Here is a 24,755-nt window from a genome sequence, read left to right on the forward strand (position 1 = left end):
TGTAAGGCAATATATTAACGTATTATATGATTAGCCCTTTTTTATTCCCTTATGGTGTTATGTGTGTATGTACATTGTAATCCACTTGGTACTGGCTTTCTGTAAAGAAGATTCCCGTGTTCCTATTTTCTTAGGATGACTGGTTTGCTTGGAACACGAGCAATAACTTCCACAGGGAGGCACATAATTGTTCATAAGTCACTGAAGTTCAACCTATTCCTACTTTTCAGATACAGAATATTGTTTCAGATGCCCTGATGATCAATATCCAATTATGAGCAGAGATAGATGCATCCCAAGAACAATAAACTTTCTTTCTTTTGAAGAACCATTGGGGATCAGTTTAGCCTCAACGGCTGTTTCTTCTGCCTTTATCACAGTTTTGGTGTTAGGAACCTTTCTGAGGTATCATAATACCCCCATTGTAAAAGCCAACAACAGGGATCTCACTTACACCCTTCTCATCTGCCTCCTGCTCTGCTTCCTCTCTTCGTTGCTTTTCCTAGGCAAACCCAATAAAGTGACCTGCCTCCTCCGACAACCAACATCTGGCATTATCTTCTCAACAGCTATTTCGTGCATCTTGGCCAAAACCATCACAGTGGTCGTAGCTTTCAAACCAGGATCGAACATGATGAAGTGGGTGGGGAAAAGACTGGGCAACTCCATTGTCTTCCTCTGCACTCTTATCCAAGCAAATATTTGCATGGTGTGGCTGGCAACCTCTCCCCCCTTTGTTGATTTAGACATGCAATCGCTAGAGAAAGAAATAATTGTAAAATGCAACGAAGCGTCACTTTTCATGTTTTACTTAGTCTTGGGTTACATACACTTTTTGGCCATTGCAAGTTTCATTGTGGCATTTGTAGCCCGTGAATTACCTGACAGCTTTAACGAAGCCAAGTTTATTGCATTTAGCATGTTGCTCTTTTGCAGTGTTTGGCTGTCTTTTGTTCCAACCTACCTGAGCACAAGTGGAAAAGACATGGTGGCTGTGGAGATCTTCTCCATCTTGGCCTCAAGTGCTGGGCTGCTGGGTTGCATTTTTGCCCCTAAATGCTATATCCTTCTGTTGAAACCTGAGCTGAACAACAAACAACAACTACTAAGAAGAAGAAAATAATCCGTGCATTTTTCTGCTATGTGCATTTTTCTGCTATTATATTTTTATTTTTGAAATGTAAGGGTTTAGCATAGAATGATATGTCTATTATATTAATGACACAATTTTATCTAAAATTATTTACTAATCTCTCCAGAAAGTTTCTGATGCTCCTAACCTCTGCTACTGCACCAATTGCCTGCACCACATAACTGTCACTAGGCCTGCCCCATGTGTTGGATTCTACACATTTACGTGAGCCAGGGAGCCAGCTGCACTGTTCAATTGCAGGAGAGCCAGCTTCATTGCAGCATAATATGGGATAGAATGGCATGGCTGTTAAATAACAGGACAATATGAAGATAAAAGATCGAATTCAACACAACAAAATGATGCTGAGGAGAGCTACAAACATGTGTAGCAGAGAACAGGCACAAGACACAAGGTTTCAAAACATCAGTGCCTTTTGATGGCTCATTTAATTGAGCTGAGACACAGTACATGTAAGATCTCCCCTCTTTCCCTGTTCTCATTCTTGAGGCTTTACTTTTGGAACAGGTATAAGGAAAATATTTTCCTTCTAATTTAGGGACTCATGAGCCAATTTGCATTAGAGGAAAGGTGAGTGTTCCTGCCCCTCTATGCCATCCACTACTGATTAAGTCCTAGAAGTTTACCTTCTGCCACCACCTTTGCCTCAGTTCCTCACATTCCCTTCCTGAGAAAGTTACTTCAGGCAAAAGGACCTGTCCTAAATCTTCTCCTGTGGTGACAACTTATGGAAAGAATTCATTCAGTTTTTCTACAGTCTCTTTTTCCTCCCTTCACTTCATTGTCATTGAAAGCCCTAACTTTGGCAAAGGGTGTTTAAAGAGATAACTGAAATCACTGAGTTAAAGCTGACTGAAAGTCCAGAGGTAGCATTACTATCAATTATATGGTGGGGTGGAAGGTAAACAGACTATGAAAGACTTGCTCACAAATTTATTGACAGCTGCAAAAGTTATTATGGGTAGGAAGTGGAAGGGGCAAGGTGAATATAAAATGGAAGAATTGTACAAAGAGGTGTGGGGTATAGCTATTAATGATAAATTAACTTGTGCTATTAAGATAAGATGGGGTATATGAAGGAGAAATGATTTTGAGGAGATATGGAAGGTGTTTGTAGAATTTGTACTATTAAAATGGAAAGGGGTCGAACCATCGCGAGAGGTGTTGAAATTTTGCGAGGTTGGATTGTTACAATGGTCTGGGGTGCACATATTCAATCTTATTTATTTATTATTACTACTTTGTCAAAATCAAAATAAAATTATTAATTAAAAAAGCTACTAAAAGGAAAAGAAAGGAAGGCCTAACTGCCTTCCAAGTGGTCATCTGTTTCTTATACATTGAAATAATATTTTATTGTTGGTCTTTGTATTTATTTAGCAAAATCCTCTTTGAATTACGCTTGCACTTCTTTTACAGGATATGTTTCCTTTCACCTTTCTTATTTGGAAAAGGCTTTCTATGAAGGAAGTTTCTTGCTGCTTATAGCTTCCTTGACATTACTCATTAATGATACTTGAATCCTGTTGGCCCTGAACCATGGTATGCAGTCCAATAAAATTGCATTAAATATATATATTGATACAAATCAAACCGATTATATATATATATAGAGAGAGAGAGAGTCACAGAATCATAGAGTTGGAAGGGACCCTGAGAACCATCTAGTCAAACCCCTGAAATGAAGGAATATGCACCTGTCCCTCACAGGGATCATATCTGTAACCTTGGAGTTATCAGCACCATACTCTGAACAAGGTGATGCACATGGTTCTTCCTATCCACATGTTTACAACAACCCAATGAGGTAGGGTAGGCTGAGAGAGAGAAAGCAGCTAGCCCAAGGACATAGAACAGGGCTTTCTAAACTTTGTGTCATGACAGGTTAGTAATTTGGCTGCAGTGTGCAGGTGTGTCACACAAACGGTTCCAACACTCCCACCCACCCACCCACCCTGGGCTGGAAAGGGGTTAGTTTAACCTCTGGTTTGCAAGTAAAATTGAATTGTTATGTCAAAAAATGATGCATGTTTAAAAAGTGTGTCACCAATATGAAAAGTTTGGAAAGCTCTGATATAGAGTGAGCTTCATGACTGCATGGGGATTGGAACTCTAGTCTGAAGCACAACCATAATGGATTGTGTGTGTGTGTGTGTGTGTGTGTGTGTGTGTGTATGTGTGTGTGTGTGTGTGTGTATATATATATATATATATAATGGCTTTGCACAGCTTTCAATCCCACCAGCCTAAGAGCTCAGATATGGGGGCATCAGGTTGGTCCACCATGAATCAAAGTAGGGGACAAACCACACCCCATCCCAGCTGCACTCCTGAATAAATTTTGGGACATGACTAGTGCTTAATTTAAATAAATTATTCATATTCCAGTGTGTGTGTTTTTCCCAAAAATATTTTATTAAATTTTAGTAACTAGACACTAGACACAGGTTACATAGAAAAAGAAGAGGAAATTAGTTTTAAAAGAAAAGGGGGGATAATAAGCTGTCACAAATGGCAATAAAGAAATATAGGATACAGCTATGTGATGTACTAAGTCCATAATAAAAACATACCAAGAAGAAAATTATGTGGCATCTGTAATTATAAAAGGTTTCATCATCATTACAATTACAAATGTTTATTCCAAAAAAGGAAGTTTAGAAGTAACCTTGAAGTAGTCTAAAGCCTTATCACCACCATCATCACCATCACCATCATCATTATTTTATTTTATTTTATTTTATTTTATTTTATTTTATTTTATTTTATTTTATTTTATTTTATTTTATTTATGCCCCACCCATCTTTCTGGGTTTCCCCAACCACTCTGGACAGCTTACAGGGTATCTAAAATTATAATAAAAACACCAAGCATTAAAAACCTCCCTAGAACTGTTGTTTATGGCAAACACTTTTCTATTTTCTAAATTTCTATTTTAAATCTTTCCTTCTTCTTTATTCTTTTACTCCTTTTTTCTTTCTTCATTTTCCCCCTCCCCCTCTTTCTTTCTGAATATTTCTTTAAAGATGTATAAATAATTATGTTTATGTGTATATGTATGAAATCTGTTCTGTATTTCCTTTCTTATTTGATATTCTTTTTTTTTGTATTCAATAAAATTTAATTTAAAAACAAAACAAAACACCTCCCAATACAGGGCCGCATTCAGATGTATTCTAAATGTTGTGTAATCCTTAACTCCTTTACAGCTGAAGGGAGGGTGTTCCACAGGGAACTCAGGTATAGCTGTGATATCTGACACTCCTAAGCTGTTATAGTTGTCTACTTACAGATCTCACTATTTGAACAAAATACATTCTCAGAAAATTATTTCTTAGGTGAGTGTTTCCCTAAGGAGCCAACAGTTTCAATTAATACCTATGAGAACATTCTAATGTGTTCTTGACCTCAAAATGTTGACCCTCAAAGTGTGAAAACCCCATGAAAACACTCTGAAGCCTTCCAAAAGGCATACATGGAAGGAAAGTCAGTTTGTTTCTTTACAGTACTAAACACATGTCCAACCTTTGGGATATCTGAGCCTGTGGTGCATATAACAAGTTTTGGACACTAATAACTCATGTTAGAATAAGAGATTTTTCATATAAAAGGCATTTGGATAGTGGGACCTGTGTATAGAAAATATAAACAAATGGCAAAAAAGTGATCTCAGGTACGTTTGCTACTGGAATATATACAGAGAGAGAGAGAGAGAATTTGGTCTTCAACTCTTAACTATCACATATTTAAAATTTACCAGAGTGAAGGGAGAAAAACCTGTTTAATTCTTTTTTCTTATAAGTTGCTCCCTGTTGTTCAGTTCTGGCCTCAGAATAATGATGTAGCATTTAGGGGCAAAGATGCAACACAGTAACCCACCCCCAGAGGCCAAGATGGAGAAGATCTCCACAGCCACCATGCCCTTTCCACTTGTGCTCAGGTAGGCTGGAAAAAAAGACAGCCAAACACTGCAAAAGAGCAACATGCTGAAGGTAATGAACTTGGCTTCATTAAAACTGTCGGGTAACTTGCGGGCTGCAAATGCGGCAATGAAGCTAGCAATGGCCAAGAGGCCCATGTAGCCCAGGACACAGTAGAACATGGTGACTGAGCCTTCATTACACTGCACAATGATTTCTTCTGCTAAAGAGTGCATGTCCAGATCAGGGAATGGGGGACATGTCATCAACCACACAGTACAGATAGTTGATTGAATAAGAGAACAGGGAATCACAACAGAGTAGGCCAGTCTTTTTCCTACCCACTTCCTCATGCTGGACCCTGGCTTGGTGGCCATGAAAGCTACAACTACAGTGATAGTTTTGGCCAACACACAAGAAACGGCTACAGAGAAGATAATGCCAAAAGTTGGTTGCCGGAGGAGGCAGGAGACTGTGCTAGGTTCACCCAGAAATAACAAGGAAGACAGGAAGCAGAGCAGGAGAGAGACAAGAAGAGAGTAGGTGAGGTCCCGGTTGTTGGCTTTAACTATGGGAGTGTCTCTGTACTTAATGAATGTTCCTAGCACCAAAGCTGTGATAAGGAAGAAAGAAAGGGCAACCGATGCTAAACTGATCCCTAAAGGTTCTTCATAAGAAAGAAAGGTCATCGTTTTTTCAATGCAGGCAGTTTTGTTCTTGTTAGGATACTGAGTTTTGGGGCATCTGAAGCAGTCATTCATATCTGAAAAATAAACAAGGTCAAATTTAAATATGATTGAACAGCACTTTGTCTGCTATGTGACTGCTTCATAGTGACTGACTGAAATGCATGTATTTTAGTGAATTGAAATGCATGTATTTTAGTGCTCCAATATAAATGCTTTGATCTCACTTATTCTGAAAGCTATCATACTTTTCAACAGTATTTTATCTTCCATATTGCTTCTTTGCTGGCATGAAATGAAACCTATTGGTTCCATGTGTCACAGTGTTCATATATGAGTGTTTTAAACTCAGTGTATTTTTTAGGCTTATTAAAATCATTTGTGTGCTAAGTTTATAATATCTGTGTTGAAATCCTTCTAACTGCCTTTCTGTTTCACATACGAACATAAGTGCCTGCTACATCAGGACATTGACCGATCTTATTTAGATTCCTGATTTCACAGTGGCCAACCAGATGTTTATGGGAAGCCTGAAAGCAGGACCTGAGTGAAACAGAAGTCTCCCCCAATGCCCACACTTTCCAGCAAGTGGTATTTTGAAGATTTCAGCCTCTGATGATGGAGGCAGTGCAAAGCCATCAGAGGTCATAGCCATTGATAGCCTTGTCCTCCATGACTTTGTCTTATCCTCCTTTTAAGGCTTTCATGTGATTGCTTCCAACTGCATCTTGTAGGAATGAATTCCATGGTTAAATCATGAACTTCATGAAGCAGTTAATTTTCTTTTGCCTGTTCTGAATCATCCAGCACTCAATTTCCAAAGATGCCCACGAGCTCTTGTTTTCTGTTTATCGTATTTTCCCATGCATTGAAGAATTTTAATCATTTTTATCATGTTGCTCCTTTCTTGCTTTTTGCTCTAAAATAACCCCCTGAAATGCTACCATCTAGCCTTGCTACTGTCCTTAGAGGAAGAAAAATATGAGCGCTGCAGGACTTACCATCCTGGCTTGAAATTTCCCCTTCTGAACAAGGAGCACAACCATAGCAGCAAAACTTTTCTCCTTCTTTTTTCTTCTTCTGATTGCCAGGGTGACAGTGGTCATTACACAGAGAAAGGGGAATCACCTATCCATAGCAGGAAAGCCGTTCAGAAGATTGGAAAAACTGATTGTTTATTTGACTTGTATTTATGAAATTCACTACTCAGCAAATAAAGGTTTAATATAAAAGAGCTGCATTATGCAGTTGTGTTAACTATGAATCACGTTATTTAGAATCTCTCCAAACCTATGACAAACTGTGCAATCATTTTGCAGCAAAATCCCCACATTTTGAAGTGTACCAAAATATTGTCAACTTCCCCAACAAGGTGCAATGCTGGTCACCCCCAATCCAATATTCTACAGTTCACACCAAACCTGTGCCAAAGTTTTGCATTAATGGAGACGGGACCAGTAGGGCACTAAGTTTGTCAGGTCAGCCATACAGTTCGAGGGCTCTCCGAAATATTAAGTTTGTTCTGCAAAATGCTGGAAAACAATTGAAAAACAGCTCACCAGGACTTCATTTTAACCCTGCCTGGAGATGCAATGGATTGAACCTGGGAACCTTTGCATACATTATGTGTTCTATTACTGAGTTATTATAAAAAGAGGTTACCAAATGGGCGCCTATGTAGTAATTTCATTTATATATGCCAAGGCTTTGCTTTATGTATATGGAAGATTAGTTATACAAAAATGTAATGTTTTTTTCCCCTGTTATCAAATTTTAATGTGCTAGGCAGCCACATTTTTCCTTGGCCATATCAGATAGAAGCAACAGTTTTAAACAAAATGGAATTTCCAACAACTAAAAAACACGTCATAAGGCCAGTGAGGAACAGAAGGATTCATAAACTGCAGACCTGATTAAAACCTCTGTGCCATACAAGCATATCTTCATAAAAAATGAATGCTTCTCCTTCAAGAGTATCAGGATCAACTCGTCCAACTTTCATTTGAAGGAAGGACTTGTTTGGGAATGTGATCATGTTTGTGATGTCAAATCCACCTTTCATTTCCCTTTTATCATTAAAGGACATTGTTTCACCTGCTGAGTTGTTGAATAAAATGCCTTGCAGAAAGTGGTGCAGCTGATTCAAACAGAAAAGGGAAAAGAAGGAATATATATATCTAGAATAAAGGCCAAATATCAACAATGGGCTAAATTTATGGAAAAGTTATGAGAAAGCAACAGAAGGCAAAAATTCTGTACATACAAAATATACAGGAAATAATCACAAAATGTTATCACGTGATGTCTTGCCTCAGAGAAATTCACTCACTGAAATAATATTTTGTTTGCAGCAGGTTACCTGCCAGGGCTGCAGATCTTGAAGTTCAAACCTTTTGCCTCCAACCATTGCTCTTTGCTTTGATCTGTATGAATAAATAGCATGCAAAGCATGAGCGACAACATAGACAGCGTTGTGGATACTGTAGCTGTGTCCAGTCATGTCCATTTCAAACACATGCCCAGGAAGACACTCTAACTTCTCCTCCCCTGTACATGTTTCAATATCTTGCATGAGCAGATCTGGAAATGGACAGTCAAATGCTTGCTCCCAGAAGTCCTTGAGAAAACCATCACCTGAATTCCAGTAAGGTTTTATGATCTGAAGAAATTCATTGAACTTGAGAAGCTTTTTGGAGTGTATGGTGAAGGAAATGGCACCTTCAAAGAGCTCAAGATCCCAAGACTTTTGAAAACTCAATAATATGAAATCAATCTGTGTTGTCATGATCCACACCTTTCTAAATGATGCACTTTCCTTATTTTCAGGATCTCGTAGATACATAACGGATCTCAGCCAGCTCAATGTCAGAGAATCTCCATAGACAATAAATGCATTGGCTTTATCATTTGTGACACCCACGTAATACCTATCAAGCATGTCAAAAATTTCACCCACCATATCAAAACGTGCTATTTTTTCCATTCTTTGTGTGAAGGCTGAACAGATCCCATGCTGGTAAAGCATGGGCTCCAGGGTCTGCAGGAAATTTTCTCCTCCATCATCATCTGTAACAAAGAGTCCAATCCATGTCCATCCAAAATTCTGGAGCAAGCTGATAATTGCCATATACTGATGCACTTCATTGGGCACCATGCGGTAAAAGGAAAGGAAGTTATTTATATCACTCTCCTCTTGGGGGAATGAGCCATATGCAAGCTAACAGGAAAAGAACAGACATTATCAGTATTATACAGAACCTCTCTAGCCCTGCAAATGACCAATAGTGCAAAATAAATTAGGGCCCTTTAATCCGTTACCCAGACTCTCCAAGGAGGCAGGGGCTATGGTCAGCTTTGTAAGTCTTCAGGTCAATCTGGCTCCTTGCAGAGACAACTTCTCTTGCAGTTGTTGTGTGGAACAGGTTGGTGGTATTGGAAGTGTCCAAGGTGCTACCTGCTGCCTGTTTGACTCAGACTTTCACTGGTGTAGCAATATCTACTGGTAAGGAGTAATCTACATTTTTGACAAAACAAAACAAATTCCTTCCAGTAGCACCTTAAAGACCAACTAAGTCAGTTCTTGGTATGAGCTTTCGTGTGCATGCACACTTCTTCAGATACGGTATCTGAAGAAGTGTGCATGCACACGAAAGCTCATACCAAGAACTGACTTAGTTGGTCTTTAAGGTGCTACTGGAAGGAATTTGTTTTGTTTTGACTATGGCAGACCAACACGGCTACCTATCTGTAACATTTTTGACAGAAATTCCAGCTTGCAATGCTTCAGCATCAGTCATGTTTACTTTCTGAATCTCAAAATCACTTTCAGAATGATAAGAGTGTGAACAAAAATTCACGACCCTACTCATAAAACCTAAGAACTAATCAGAACCTGGATGCAGGTGGCACTGTGGTCCAAACCACAGAGCCTAGGGCTTGCCAATCAGAAGGTCGGCAGTTCAAATCTCCACAACAGGGTGAGCTCCCATTGTTCAGTCCCTGCTCCTGCCCACCTAGCAGTTCGAAAGCATGTCAAACTGCAAATAGATAAATAGGTACTGCTCCGGCAGGAAGGTAAACGGCATTTCCGTGTGGTGCTCTGGTTCACCAGAAGCAGCTTAGTGATGCTGGCCACATGACCTGGAAGCTGTCTGTGGACAAACGCCGGCTCGCTCGACCTATAGAGCGAGATGAGCATGCAACCCCAGACTCATCCGAGACTAATCCTAAGTCAGGGGTACCTTTTACCTTTTACTGATAAAACCTACCTGTGGAATCTTGTAGAGGCTTAAGGTATCAGCCATATGGAAGGAGGTATCAGAGCTAAGTCCTCCGATTATGGCGATGAGGTTTTTCTGCGAGTCACATTTATAGTTGGGAGCAAATCTATGCATTTTAAAGAGCAGGTCCATTGTGTTACGATAGGTCATCCTTGCATCATAATAGCTGTCATAGATGTGGAACCCCAGTGTGGCATTGGGCAAGAGGTTGGGATTCTCATTTATCACTTTTACAGCAAATGCCAAGGCCAGGATGTGCTGGTAGAATTTTGTTATCATGCTGCAAATGAGGTTAGTTTCAAATTTCAGAGGAGAATTATACAATGCAGGAAGTAGACAAAACAAATTGCCGTTCTGTCTCAAACTTATACATATTCAATGATAACCTTCTTATCTTTTATGGTGGTCTTAAAATAATAAATATCAAACTCTTCAGCCCAAATAAAATGTATTACTCATCATGCCATTTCTATATTTCTTTTACCACCATTTAGGTAGCTCCTGTTTGATCTTTACTATCCACCCCCCACCGCCCGCCAAAAGACTGCAACAACATCCAACTCTTTCTCTTTCTACTACAAATGGACATGAAGCTGATTATTCTATGCATCTAGACCAGGAAAGCAACAATATTTCATTGAATTATTTGCAGTTACTACCATCCTTATACAAGGCAGTTTCTGGTAGTCATTTATAGGATTGCACTATGCATTTGCTTTAAAAATAGATATCAGTTTAATAAACAAGTTAAAATAAGACAAGTTAATGATTACTTTAAAAGCAATATTGTTATTAAAAAGAACTAATCAGAACTGACCTACCACAGTGTGATCCAATACATTTCTACTCAAATGCAAGTGCAAATGAGTTCAATGGGGATAACTTCCAAGTATTTTTGTATAAGATTGCAGACTTGATTTAGGTGCAATCATTCACTTCTAATATCACAGAAGTCACCTCTTCTATGTAAGACAGGTATAGAAAAATGCGGTGAAATGTTTTCTCTTTATCACAATTTTAAGGTTCTTTCCATCACCACTATCAAATATATTCAATTCTAAACCTCATAGAAGAATAAACTAACTCCTTTAGACTTATCTTCACTTCTCTATCACTATACTATGGTCAGAAATGAATACAGAGCATATTGCTCTATATTTCATTAATTTAATGACTGTGTTCTTAAGCCATAAAATCTCCACAGGGTTCAATCATTTTTGAAGCTTGCATTTGGAGTTCAAGGAATTGGAAAGACAAAAGTTTTGGAATACAAGTTCATGTCATTGAAGTATTTTAATTCAAACAAAAAATAGGAATTTTGAGTATTAGAATGAAGAAAACATCCATATTAGTGCATGTAAATAATTGCAATTAGCACGCTCTAATAGTAGTTTTTGATGATTTATTATTTATACTTCATGCTAACAAGAGCAAAGCTCATACCTTTTTTTAATCACCCAAGGCTTGGGAAAGGAATTAATCTCCCATCAACTTACTGTTGCTACAATCAGTTTAACAGACTCCCAACACAAACTATATTTTGTTAAAATTTCTAGATTTCACTTATCAGCCAGTGCCAGGTGTCACTTCATAGATGAATGAAATATATTGAAACAGGTTTATATCTCACAAAGCAATTCTCAAACCATGAGGTCAATATCTCACAAAGGAGACTCAAACAGTGTCTGATTCATGGCATCTTTTCTAGGAAGATTGGACACTTTCAGATTAGGTGCCCCAAGAACATGCACAGCAGTAACCCTATTATCACAGAGAGCAAAGCAATTATTTACTGCCGGTCATTTTAGGAGAATACACAATACTAAACAAACAAACAAACAAACACTGGAAGGACTAATCCAAAAAATGAAGGAGGAGGGAGAGTCTCTTACTGTGGATTATTATCAAACAGATTCTGTGAAGGATTTTCAATGAAGCATTCTTCAATGATGGAATAATAGAACTGAGAAGCTATCCCACCAATGATGAGGCCACCTGACTGGTACCATTCATGTGGAACAGGAAATGTATCAGTCTCAGGGCACCTCATAGCTCCTTTGCACACAACAGGAGGCAGCAGAAAAAGCAAAGTGAACGATGACAGCATCCTTGCAGGCAAGCTTCTCTGCAATCTTGGATACTCTTTGCCTATCAGTCCCTGCAGAATGAGTTAAGCAAACTAGACGGCATGATACCTGGCTCTGTCAATAGAGTACAACAAGAGAGATTGGCACATCTTATTTAAAAATCAAAGCAGTATAAACACATGCTTTGGATGCTAGGTGAGATTTCCAATGCACAACACTCAGATTTCAAGGGAGACCAATAATATGATGAAAATACAAAATGGGAGAAAGAAAATTGGGAGCCATGGCTACCTCTTGATACTATTCCTATCTCCTCATGATACAGAGATTCATCATTATAATCCCTTTCATGGCTGTTTATTGACAGTTTTCTTATGCCTCTGGTGTTCTGACCAGGTGGACAAATTATAGTGATTTGGATAATTGTATGGTAACTTAATAACTTTTGAAAAGTTTTAGTTTCAATGAGGGTTGGTGTTTTTTTCTTTTATTGCATCATGTTGAGTTATGTGTTTATTCTCAAATCTGCCTACAATGCCCTATGCACTGCCTCTGCTCTTTTGTGAACAAAAAGTGGCAATTAGCTTGAAGTGTTCCATGGTATGTGAAAACATCAGTAGGAAAGTCAAAGTGAGTCTATTTTGTATTGTGACTCAAAGCAGAAAATCTTGAAAGAAAGGTGACTTTCCAACTCCAGTTTTGCCACATGACTTGGCAGCTCTTATTTCTCTACGTGATAAATTTGTGGCAAAATCCAGATGTGCCATCAAGATGAGGGAAACTATACTATTGTGACAATAACCATGAAATAAAGAGGTGTGGCACAAGTGAAGTGTGTTTATTTAAATGGTACTAATTCTCTTCAGTGTGATTTTGCTCAAACTCAGCTGTTAACAATTCTGGCAAAGCACACACTGCCACCTAGAAGGGGTTGGATTTAACTTCACCTACTTCCAGCAGACCCACACCTAAAGGGGGAGGGAGGCCTTGTTGACCCACACCTTCTTGGGGCCCCACAGCTCTAAGAAGGTGCTACATGGTAGTTCCAAAGGTGATCTGTACTCAACGTATAGGCCCCAGATCCCAGAATAAAATAATTGGGTCTCACATTTCTCTGCATCTGTAATTCCAAAAGGTTTCATGATCTATATCAACCCAATTACAAATGTTTATTCCAAAAAAGAAGTTTAAAAGTAACCTTGAACTGGTCTAAAGCCTTATCATCATCATCATCATCACCACCACCACCACCACCACCATTATTTTATTTATACCCCACCCATCTTGCTGGGTTTTCCCAGCCACTCTGAACAGCTTACATAATATCTCAAATAATAAAAACAACAAGCATTAAAAACTTCTCGATACAGGGCCGCAATCAGATGTATTCTAAAAGTAGTGTAGTTCTTAACTCCTTTACAGCTGAAGGGAGGCTGTTCCACAGGGAACTCAGGTATAGCTGTGATATCTGACACTCCTAAGCTGTTATAGTTGTCTACTTACAGATCTCACTATTTGAACAAAATACATTCTCAGAAAATTATTTCTTAGGTGAGTGTTTCCCTAAGGAGCCAACAGTTTCAATTAATACCTATGAGAACATTCTAATGTGTTCTTGACCTCAAAATGTTGACCCTCAAAGTGTGAAAACCCCATGAAAACACTCTGAAGCCTTCCAAAAGGCATACATGGAAGGAAAGTCAGCTTGTTTCTTTACAGTACTAAACACACGTCCAACCTTTGGGATATCTGAGCCTGTGGTGCATATAACAAGGTTTGGGTACTAATTACTCATATTAGAATAAGAGATTTTTCATATAAAAGGCATTTGGATAGTTGGACCTGTGTACAGAAAATATAAATAAACAAATGGCAAAAAAGTGATCTCAAGTACGTTTGCTACTGGAATATATATATATATAGAGAGAGAGAGAGAATTTGGTCTTCAACTCTTAACTATCACATATTTAAAATTTATCAGAGAGAAGGGAGAAAAACCTGTTTAATTCTTTTTTCTTATAAGTTGCTTCCTGTTTTTCAATTCTGGCCTCAGAATAATGATGTAGCATTTAGGGGCAAAGATGCAGCCCAATAACCCAGCACTGGAGGCCAAGATGGAGAAGATCTCCACAGCCACCATGCCCTTTCCACTTGTGCTCAGGTAGGCTGGAAAAAAAGACAGCCAAACACTGCAAAAGAGCAACATGCTGAAGGTAATGAACTTGGCTTCATTAAAACTGTCGGGTAACTTGCGGGCTGCAAATGCAGCAACGAAGCTGGCAATGGCCAAGAGGCCCATGTAGCCCAGGACACAGTAGAACATGGTGACTGACCCTTCATTACACTGCACAATGATTTCTTCTGTTGAAGAGATCAGGGAATGGGGGAGATGTCATCAACCACACAGTACAGATAGTTGATTGAATAAGAGAACAGGGAAGCACAACAGAGTAGGCCTGTCTTTTCCCTACCCACTTCCTCATGCTGGACCCTGGCTTGGTGGCCATGAAAGCTAGAACTACAGTGATAGTTTTGGCCAACACACAAGAAACGGCTACAGAGAAGATGATGCCAAATGTTGGTTGATGGAGGAGGCAGGAGACTGTGCTAGGTTCATCCAGAAATAACAAAGGAGACAGGAAGCAGAGCAGGAGAGAGACCAGGAGAGAGTAGGTGAGGTCCCGGTTGTTGGCTTTGACTATGGGAGTGTCTTTGTACTTAATGAATGTTCCTAGCACCAAAGCTGTGATAAGGAAGAAAGAAAGGGCAACCAATGCTAAACTGATCCCTAAAGGTTCTTCATAAAAAACGAAGGTAATTGTTTTCTCAATGCAGGCAGTTTTGTTCTTGTCAGGATACAGAGTTTTGGGGCATCTGAAACAGTCATTCATATCTGAAAAATAAAGAAGGTCAAATTTCAATACTGATTGAACAAATTTTTGTCTTCTTCACCGATGTGAAATTACACCTATTGGATCCTTGTATTTTAGTGTTTAGATATAAATGTTTTGATCTCACTTTTTCTGAATGCTATTATACTGATTCACTTCCTACTTTTCAAATCTATTTTGCCTTCCATATTACTTCTTTGCTGACATGAAATTCAACCTATTGGTTCCGTGTGTTTTAGTGTTCATATATGAGTGTTTTAAACTCAGTGTATTTTTAGGCTTATTAAAATCATTTGTGTGCTAAGATGATGATATCTGTGTTGAAATCCTTCTAAATGCGTATCTTTTTCACATAAGAACATAAGCTCCTGCTACATCAGGCCAATGACCCATTTCATCTAGCTTCCTGATATCACATTGGCCAACTAGATACCCATGAGAAGCCTAAAGCAGGACCTAAGTGAAACAGAAGTCTCCCCCGACCTCCAAAGTTGCCAGCAATTCGCATTTGGAAAGATTTAGCCTCCAGTGATGGAGGCCCAGCAAATTCATTTGAGGTCATAGCCACTGAAAGCCTTATCCTCTAGATGTTTCTCTAATCCTCCTTTAAAGCCTTCAAAATTTATACCCATCACTGCCTCTTGAGGTAACAAATTCCATAGCTTAATCATGTACCTCATGAATAAGTTAGTTTTCTTTTGATTGTTCTGAATCATCACTCAATTTCCTCATATGCCTCAAATTCTAATGTTATATTTATTCTATTTTTCCATGCGTTGAACAATTTTATCCATTTTTTATCATGTTGCTCCTTACTCATTTTTGCACTAAAATAAACTCCTCAAATGCTATTGTCTAGCCTTGCCATTGTCCTTCTAGGATGAAAAATATGAGTGCTGCATTAACATCCTGGTTTGAAATTTCTTCTTCTGAACATGAAACACAACCATAGTGTAATGGGGGTTGGGGTTGCTTGTGTGTAACCTGCAAACTGCTGCAAGCTGAGTTGTTTGGTTAAAACTCCCCCCCCCCCGGCTGGACAGCCTCTACTCCGTGGCTGTCTCAATCACTGGCAGAATCCACCAGTGGGCGTTTCCTGAACTTTTTCCAACATAAAAGTTCTTTGACACCAAGTCTCCTCCTAGCCTCCCTGCGTGGAAGCTTTCTGCGCAGAGTGGGCGTCCCAAGCGGAGGTTCTGTGCTCTCCCCACTGGTCTCGCTGGAACAGTCTCGGAGCCCTCCCTTCAAAGCTCCCTCAGCCTCCTCTTTCTCCCTGGCGTCATGTCTATTTCCTTCCCCAGCGGAAGCTCCCCCTCTCTCCTTGCTGGTTCCCTCTCCAGCGTCATTGGGGAGCCTTACCTCCACCCTTGGCTCTGATGGCAGTTCCCTGACATCCACCTCCCCCCCAGGGCCCTCCTCCCCCCCCGGCCGGTTCCCTGAGTGGTGATGCGGGGAATCCCTGGAATGAGCTATCCCCTTCCTCAGACGATTCAAACATCGTTCTCCATCTGCCGCTGTCTCTTTCCCCTGCCCAATCTCCCCAATCTGAGCCCTCTTCCTCTGATACCTCCCCTCCCTCCTCCTTGGAGGGTGGATACCCCATAAACTCTTCTTCATCATCCGTGGTGCCAAATTGCTCCTCCCAGAATTTCTCTAATGGTTTCGGCTTCCTTGGGAACCTGCGGTGAAAGTCCTCCAGCAGATACTCATCCCTGATCCCTCCTTCAGGAACCCACGTGTTTTCCGACTCAGGCTCCCCCTCCCAAGCTACCAAATATTCCACCTGCCTCCCCCTCCACCTTGAATCAAGAATTTCCGCTGCTTGACCGCTGAGTTCCCTCTCCTCCACCTGTGGGTGAGTGGGGATTTCTCTCTCTCGCCCCGGAAACTCCCTCCCTTCCCAGTATGGTGAGAGTAAAGACCTGTGAAACACCGGATGCAGTTTCATGTTGGTCGGCAAGTTGAGCCTAAAGGCCACAGGATTCACCTGCTGTGTTACCTCGAAAGGTCCCAGTCGCCTTGGCCATAGTTTCTTACAACCTCCCTTGAACGGTAGTCCTTTGGTTGACAACCACACCCGGTCCCCAACCCTTATGGTCTCCCCTTTTCTGCAGTGCTTGTCTGCCTGCCTCTTGTACGCTTCCTTGGCCCTCTCCAGGTTCATCTTAAGCTGTTGGTGTAAGGCCTCCATTTCTTCCACAAATTCCTCTGCCGCAGGCACACTCCACCTCTCCTCCCCCTCCCCTGGGAAGGCCCTGGGGTGACACCCGTAATTGGCCATGAACGGACTCATCCCCGTGGACACATGTTCAGCGTTATTGTAAGCAAATTCGGCCAGCGCTAGTTTTTCCACCCAGTCGTTCTCCCTCTCCCCGACGTAGCAGCGTAGGTACTGCTGGAGAATGCTATTGGCCCTTTCTGCTTGTCCGTTGGTTTCCGGGTGTCGGGCCGTCGAGAAACTCACCTCTACTTGGAGCAAGCTCATGAGCTTCCTCCAGAATCTGGAAGTGAATTGCCTTCCTCTGTCGGACAAAACCCTCAAGGGGGCGCCATGCAACCGAAAGACGTGATCTACAAACAGCCTAGCTGTTTCCTCTGCCGTGACTGCATGCGAGCAAGCAATGAAATGGCACATCTTGGTTAACAAGTCAACTACCACCATGATGGCTGTTTTTCCCCTGGACTTAGGCAAATTGGTCATAAAATCTATGGATACCACCTCCCATGGTCTTCCCAGAATGGGCAAGGGTTCTAGTAACCCCGCGGGCACTGCTTTCTCCCCCTTAGCCCGCTGGCAGCGGTCGCAACCCCGTACATACTCCCTCATGTCTTCCCTCACTCTTGGCCATCAGAACCGCCTGGTGACAAGCAACATGGTTTTGTGTTGACCAAAATGCCCCGCCGTGGGGTTGTCATGTAGTTGTTTGAGTACTCTCCTCCTCAAATCCCCCTCTGGTATGTACAATGCTCCCCTGTAATACAATGCCCCTTCTCTTTCCTCAAAACCCCCCTGATTTTCTCCTGCGTCCCGGAGCTCCCTGATTTTTGTTTGGGCGTACTCGTCGTCCCTCGTCGTCCCTCGTCAACCTTGCTAGTTCTCGTTTCTCGACCAATACTCCCACACACACACACCGGTCCTCGGGTATGACATGTCGTACTTCCGGCGCTCCCTCTCCTTCCAAGTACTCTGGTTTCCGGGAGAGGGCGTCTGCTCGGACCTTTTCCTCTCCCAGTACGTACCGAATCTCAAAAGAGAACTTGGAGAACTCCTGAGCCCACTGCATCTGTCTCTGGTTGAGAACCCGTGCAGTCCTCCAGTATTCCAGGTTCTTATGGTCCGTGCACACCTGGATCTTGTGCTGAGCCCCTATCAACAAATGTCTCCAGCATCGGAACGCTTCGTAAATTGCAAGCAGTTCCCGGTCATACACCGTGTAATTCTGTTCTGACTTGCTCAGTTTCCTCGAGCAAAAGGCGCACGGTCTCCAGTCGGACTGGTTTCCCGGCTGGAGCAGTATGGCCCCCACCGCTCTGTCTGACGCGTCTGTCTCCAGCCTCATTGGCTTCTGCAGATCCACGTGCAAGAGCTGCTCTTCCGAAGCGAACGCTCTTTTTAGTCTTTCAAAGGATTGCTGTGCCTCTTCTATCCACACGAACTTCTTCTTGCTACTGAGACAATCGGTGATGGGTGCAGTTAAGTGCGTGAAGTTCTTGATGAACTTCCTATAGAAATTCGCAAACCCCAGGAACCTCTGCACGTCCTTCCGGTTCTTGGGGGTCTTCCATTCTAGCACCGCCTGCACCTTGCTTGGGTCCATGGCTAAGCCCTTGTCCGACAACCTGTAACCCAGGAACTCGACCTCTCGGGCATGGAATTGGCACTTCTCCAGTTTCACCCACAACTGGTGCTCCTGCAGCCCCTTTAGCACTTCTCTGACGTCTTTAACATGCTGTTCCTCGTTCTCCGAGTAGATTAGCACGTCATCTAGAAAGGCCATGCAATTCTTGTACAGTAGGGACCCCAACACGTGGTGCATGAACGATTGAAAACAGGCGGAGCCCGATTGTAATCCGAAGGGCATAACTAGGTACTCAAAAGCCCCCAGGGGGGTGAACATGGTGGTCTTCCATTCATCCCCTTCCCTTATCCTAATCAAATTGTACGCCCCTCGAAGGTCCAACTTGGTAAAAATCTTTCCCTTCCTTACCCTGGTCAAAATGTCATCAATTCTGGGCATTGGGAAGGTCACCGGCTCCGATACCAAGTTTAACCCCCTATAATCCACAATTAATCTGGGCTCTTTGGAGTCTCTTTTGTCCACAAAGAACACTGGACTGCCCCCCACCGCCCTCGATTCTCTTATGAAACCCCTCTTCAGGTTCTTGTCAATAAACTTCCGCAACTCCTGCATTTCTCTGTCTGACATGGCATACAGCTTACCCACTGGCAGCTGAGCCCCCGGGAGTAGGTTGATTTGACAGTCAAAGGACCTATCGGGGGTAGTCTATCCGCCTCCTTCTCACTGAAGACTTCTTCCAAATCAGCGTATTGCGGCGGCACCCTCGTCTTTTCCTCTGCCCCCATCCCTGCCACCCTGGCTACGGCCATCCTCGGGGTCTCCCCCCCCCGTGGCAGTGTTCCAAGCAGTGAGCTGACCCAAAGGCTACTGTCCGCTGGTGCCATGCCACTACTGGATCATGCAGTGCCAGCCAGCTCATCCCCAGTATGATTGGCGGCCCGGCTAGTGTGGCTACGTGAAAGGCAATTGTCTCAGTGTGTCTGAAGACCCTCATCTTCATGGGAGGAGTCTGGTGGGTCACTTCTCCCCCCAGGAGTTCTCTCCCATCAATGGTGTTACTTGCAAGGGGTGCTCTAAAGGCACCAGGTGGAGCTGGTGCTCTAGTGCAAAGTCCTTGCTAAAGAAGTTGCAAGAGCTGCCTGAATCCAGCAGTGCCTTCACCTTAATTGGGTGTCCGTTGGGGAGCTCTAGCACCACCTCTATGGCTATGGCTGCCCGGGGGGGGGGGGTCTGGTCTGGGCACTCTTACTGGTTGCTCGCCTGGCTGCTGTGCCTGCTGATCGGCAGCCAAGCGCTGGCTTTTCCCTGCTCTTTATTCCCCTCCTCCTCACTGCCAGCTGCCCCCACCATTCCTTGCCATGCCTTTCTCTGAGGGCAGACCCTGGCAAAATGTCCAGGCTGTTGGCAGAGAAAACACTTCCTGGTTGTTTTCCCCTCCTTTTTACGCACCTCGCTGGAATTTGAAACCCCGCGCATGCGCGCCCCTCCAATCTCCATTGGCTCCGCTGGCTGGGAAGGTTGCTCCGGCATTTCAGGAATGCAGTTGCCATGCCAACGCTCGGCTCTCCCTTCCCGCTTCTCCAGAGCGCGCGCCTCTTGGCGTACTCCAACAGCAAGTGCCATTTTAGTCAGCTGATCCATCGATTGCGGGCAGGGCGAGCGGGAAACTTCGTCCTTTACCGAAGGGGCTAAGCCTTCCTCAAATAGCATCTGCACTGGTTGCGAACCCAGTTCCCACCCAAGTTTGTGGATAAGCATCGCAAACTGCGACCAGTACTCTCTAACTGATTGGCTCCCTTGTTTGCACGCCATCCGTTCCCTGCACGTCACGCTCTGCTCCACTTCACTGGAAAACATGTGGTCCATCGCGCTAAAAAAATTCCTCAGGTCCTTTAAGGCAGCATTGTCCGAGGCCATTAAGGGTCTGACCCATTCCCTGGCACCATCCTGAAGATGCCCTATCACATAGGCCACCCTCGCCCCATCGTCCACGAAGTCATCATACTGCAGGTCCAGCGCATACTGCACCTCCATCTTAAATGCATTATAATCCCTGGGATTGCCCGCAATTATGCACCAGTCCCGGTACCTTCCTTGCGATGGGGGTGGGTTTCCCCTGGGCATCCTGAGACCGCCTTTCATCTAGCCGTGCCGCTAGTAGAGCCAGCTGCTGTTCAAAATCTCTGTTTCTCTCCTCCAGAGTTGGTCCTCCCCTGGCTCCCTCTCCGGCGCCCGCTCCTCCGGTCTGACTCATGATGCTGCCTCTCCCGCCCTGTGCACAAGCAACGTCAAGGACTGACAGATTGCTGTAATGGGGGTTGGGGTTGCTTGTGCGTAACCCGCAAACTGCTGCAAGCTGACTTGTTTGGTTAAAACTTTTCCCCCGGCTGGACAGCCTCTACTCCGTGGCTGTCTCAATCACTGGCAGAATCCGTCAGTGGGCGTTTCCTGAACTTTTTCCAACATAAAAGTTCTTTGACACCAAGTCTCCGCCTAGCCTCCCTGCGCGGAAGCTTTCTGTGCAGAGTGGGCGTCCCAAGCGGAGGTTCTGTGCTCTCCCCGCTGGTCTCGCTGGAACAGTCTCGGAGCCCTCCCTCCGAAGCTCCCTCAGCCTCCCCTTTCTTCCTAGCGTCACACCTATCTCCTTCCCCAGCGGAAGCTCCCCCTCTCTCCTTGCTGGTTCCCTCTCCAGCGTCATTGGGGAGCCTTACCTCCACCCTTGGCTCTGATGGCAGTTCCCTGACACATAGCAACAAAATTTTCTTCTTCTTCTTCTTCTTCTTCTTACAAACACATGAATACATCCAATATACATAGATAAAACACAAAAGAAAAGAATAGAAAATAGAAAGAAATAGAAAATTAAATAAAAAACTTCAAAAAACAAGTACAGTGGTACCTCAGGTTACAAATTTAATTTGTTCCGGAGGTCCATTCTTAACCTGAAAACGGTCTTAACCTGAGGCACACTTTCGCTAATGGGGCCTCCTGCTGCTGCCGCACTGCCGGTGTGCGTTTTCCGTTCTCAACCTGGGGCAAAGTTTGCAACCCAGAGCAACTACTTCCGGTTTAGCAGAGTTTGTAACCCAAAGCATTTGTAACCTGAGGTACTACTGTGTTTTCACATCAACTTCTACATAGGGAGTTCAAGCCTTTTTAAAACAGCTTTGGCTTGGCTCCTTAATTCGTATCATGACTTCCCCCTATCCATAAATGTACTTAGTAAATCTGTTTTTTCCAGATACCTGTATTCGGATGGTAAATCTTGGAGAGACAGTCTAATTGCCAGTGGGATTTACTCTACACTAAACCAAGTGATGTTCTGGAAGCCTTCCTTTTCCATGTAATTTATAAAGACAGCCCATTCTCTCCTTGTTCTTTCTTAGGTCCGTTAATTTGGCAAGTTCTAAATATTCACTTAATTTTAAGAGCCTTTCTTCTTTTGTTGGGATTGTATCACATTTCCAATGTTTCACTATCACGATCCTTGCGGCCGTGATTGCGTATAGAAAGACTCTTCGCTTTTTCTTTGGGATGTCCTTTGTGCAAATTCCTAATAAAAATAATTCTGTTTTTTTTTTAACTATGGATGTGTAATCATTTTTTAAATTTCTTCATAAGTCATGTCCCATAATTTTTTAATTTTGGGACACGCCCACCACATGTGGAAAAGACTCCCCTCTTTTCCAGCATTTGTTACTACCGTAATCTTTTAATTCATTTTAGCCAATTGTGCTGGAGTCATATACCACCGGTACATCCTTTTAAGGAAATTTTCTTTAATCGTGTAACAGGCGCTGCATGACTTACCATCCTGGTTTGAAATTACTCCTTCTGAACATGGAGCACAGCCATAGCAACAAAAGTTTTCCCCTTCTATCTTTTTCTTCTGATTCCCAGGGTGGCAGTGGTCATTACAGAGAGAAAGGGGAATCACCTATCCATAGCAGAAAAGTCTTTTAGGAGATCAGAGAAACTGATTGTTTATTTAACTTCTATTAATGAAGTTCACCACTCAGCAAAAAAAGGTTCAATATAAAAGAGCTGCACTAAGAATCCCATTATTTGGGATCCCCTCCAAACCTACTACAAACTTTGCAATGAATTTTGCAGCAAAAACCCCCACATACCGAGGTGGCCCAAAATAGTGTCTGACTTCCCCAACCTGTTCCTATACTGGTCACCCCAAATCCAATATTGTCCAATTCACTCCAAACCTGTACCAAAGTTTTGCATTTTTGGAATGAGGTGACTGGTAGGGCCTCAAGTTTGGTAGATCAGCCACACAATTTGAGGGCTCACCAAAATGCAGTTTGTTCTACAAAATGCTGCAAAATAATTGAAAAACGTCTTAGCAGGAATTCCATTAGCACTGCCTGGAGGTGCAAGAAATTGCCGTGGGACCTTTTGCAAGCAATATGTCTTCTATTACTGAGTTATTGTTTCCATGCAATAAGAAAAGAGGTTACTGAATGGGCACCTATATAGTAATTTCATTGATATACCCCAAAGCTTTGCTTTATATATATATGGAAGGTATAGTAAGTATAAATCAAAAATTTACTTCTGCGAAAATGTAGGCTACCCCCTCTCCCTTTTGTCATTTCAAGCAGCATCAATTTTGAATGTGCTAGGCAGCCACATTTTTCCTAGACCGTATCAGATAGAAACAACAGTTTTAAATAAAATGGAATTTTCTGACACCCAAAGAAAATGTCATAAGAATAGTGAGGAACATAAAGATTTCTAAGATTCAGACCTGATTAAAACATCTGTGCCATACAATCATATCTTCATGAAAAATGAATACTTCTCCTTCAAGAGTGTCAGGATCAAATCGTCCAACTTTCATTTGAAGGAAGGATTTGTTAGGGAATGTGATCATGTTTGTGATGTCAAATCCACCTCTCATTTCCCTTTTATCATTAAAGGACATTGTTTCTCCTGCTGAGTTGTTAAATAAAGTGCCTTGCAGAAAATAGTGCAGCTGATTCAAACAGAAAAAGGGAACAGAAGGAACATATATAAAATGCAGACCAAGACTAAACAATGAGCTATTTTCATATAGCTGATAAAAGTTATGACACAACACTAGATGGCTAAAATTCTGTACATGCTCAACATACAGGAAAGGGGGCACTAACAAATTCTTATTTCTTGACACCTGGCCTTCAAATAATTGACTCACTGAAATAATATATTGTTTGCAACATGTTACCTGCCAAGGCTGCAGATCTTGAAGTTCAATCCTTTTGTCTCTTGCCATTGTTCTGTGCTTTGATCTGTATGAATAAATAGCATGCAAAGCATGCGCCACAAGAAAGACAGCATTGTAGATATTGAAGCTGTGGCCAGCCATGCCCATTTCAAACAGATGCCCAGGAAGACACTCTAACTTCTCCTCCCCTGTACATGTTTCAGTATCTTGCATGAGCAGATCTGGGAATGGACAGTCAAATGCTTGCTCCCAGAAGTCCTTGAGGAAACCATCACCTGGATTCCAGTAAGGTTTTATAATCTGAAGAAATTCATTGAACTTGAGAAGCTCTTTTGAGTGAATGGTAAAGGAAATGGCACCTTGAAAGAGCTCAAGATCCCAAGACTTTTGATAACTCAATAGTACGAAATCAATCTCTGTTGTCATGATCCACACCTTTCTAAATGTTGAGCTTTCCTTATTTTCAAAATCTCTTTTAATACAACACATCTCAGCCAGCGCAGTGACAGAGAATCTCCATAGACGATGAATGCATTGGCTTTGTCATTAGTGATAGCTACATAATAACTTTTGTGTATCTGAAGAAGTGTGCATGCACACGAAAGCTCATACCAAGAACTGACTTAGTTGGTCTTTAAGGTGCTACTGGAAGGAATTTGTTTTGTTTTGACTATGGCAGACCAACACGGCTACCTATCTGTAACAATAACTTTTGAGTA

General features: G+C 42.2%; 1 protein-coding gene across 1 annotated transcript in view; it reads right to left on the bottom strand.

Annotated features, from left to right (window-relative positions):
• Nucleotides 1-5,090: 5,090 nt before the first annotated feature.
• LOC309328520 (vomeronasal type-2 receptor 116-like) overlaps nucleotides 5,091-24,755 on the bottom strand; it is a gene marked incomplete at its 3' end in the record, with an annotated part of 32,808 nt that continues 13,143 nt past the window's right edge. Inside the window, exons 2-6 of the mRNA XM_081838516.1 lie at nucleotides 8,120-8,183; nucleotides 7,670-7,897; nucleotides 6,762-6,888; nucleotides 5,416-5,837; nucleotides 5,091-5,099 (exon numbers count right to left, since the gene is read on the bottom strand). Coding sequence (XP_081694642.1) covers nucleotides 5,091-5,099; nucleotides 5,416-5,837; nucleotides 6,762-6,888; nucleotides 7,670-7,897; nucleotides 8,120-8,167 — 834 coding nt within the window. The 5' untranslated portion in view covers nucleotides 8,168-8,183. The remainder of the gene's footprint in view (nucleotides 5,100-5,415; nucleotides 5,838-6,761; nucleotides 6,889-7,669; nucleotides 7,898-8,119; nucleotides 8,184-24,755) is intronic.

Source organism: Podarcis erhardii, assembly GCF_964252035.2.
Source record: "Podarcis erhardii genome assembly, chromosome: 13".
Lineage (NCBI taxonomy): Eukaryota > Metazoa > Chordata > Lepidosauria > Squamata > Lacertidae > Podarcis > Podarcis erhardii.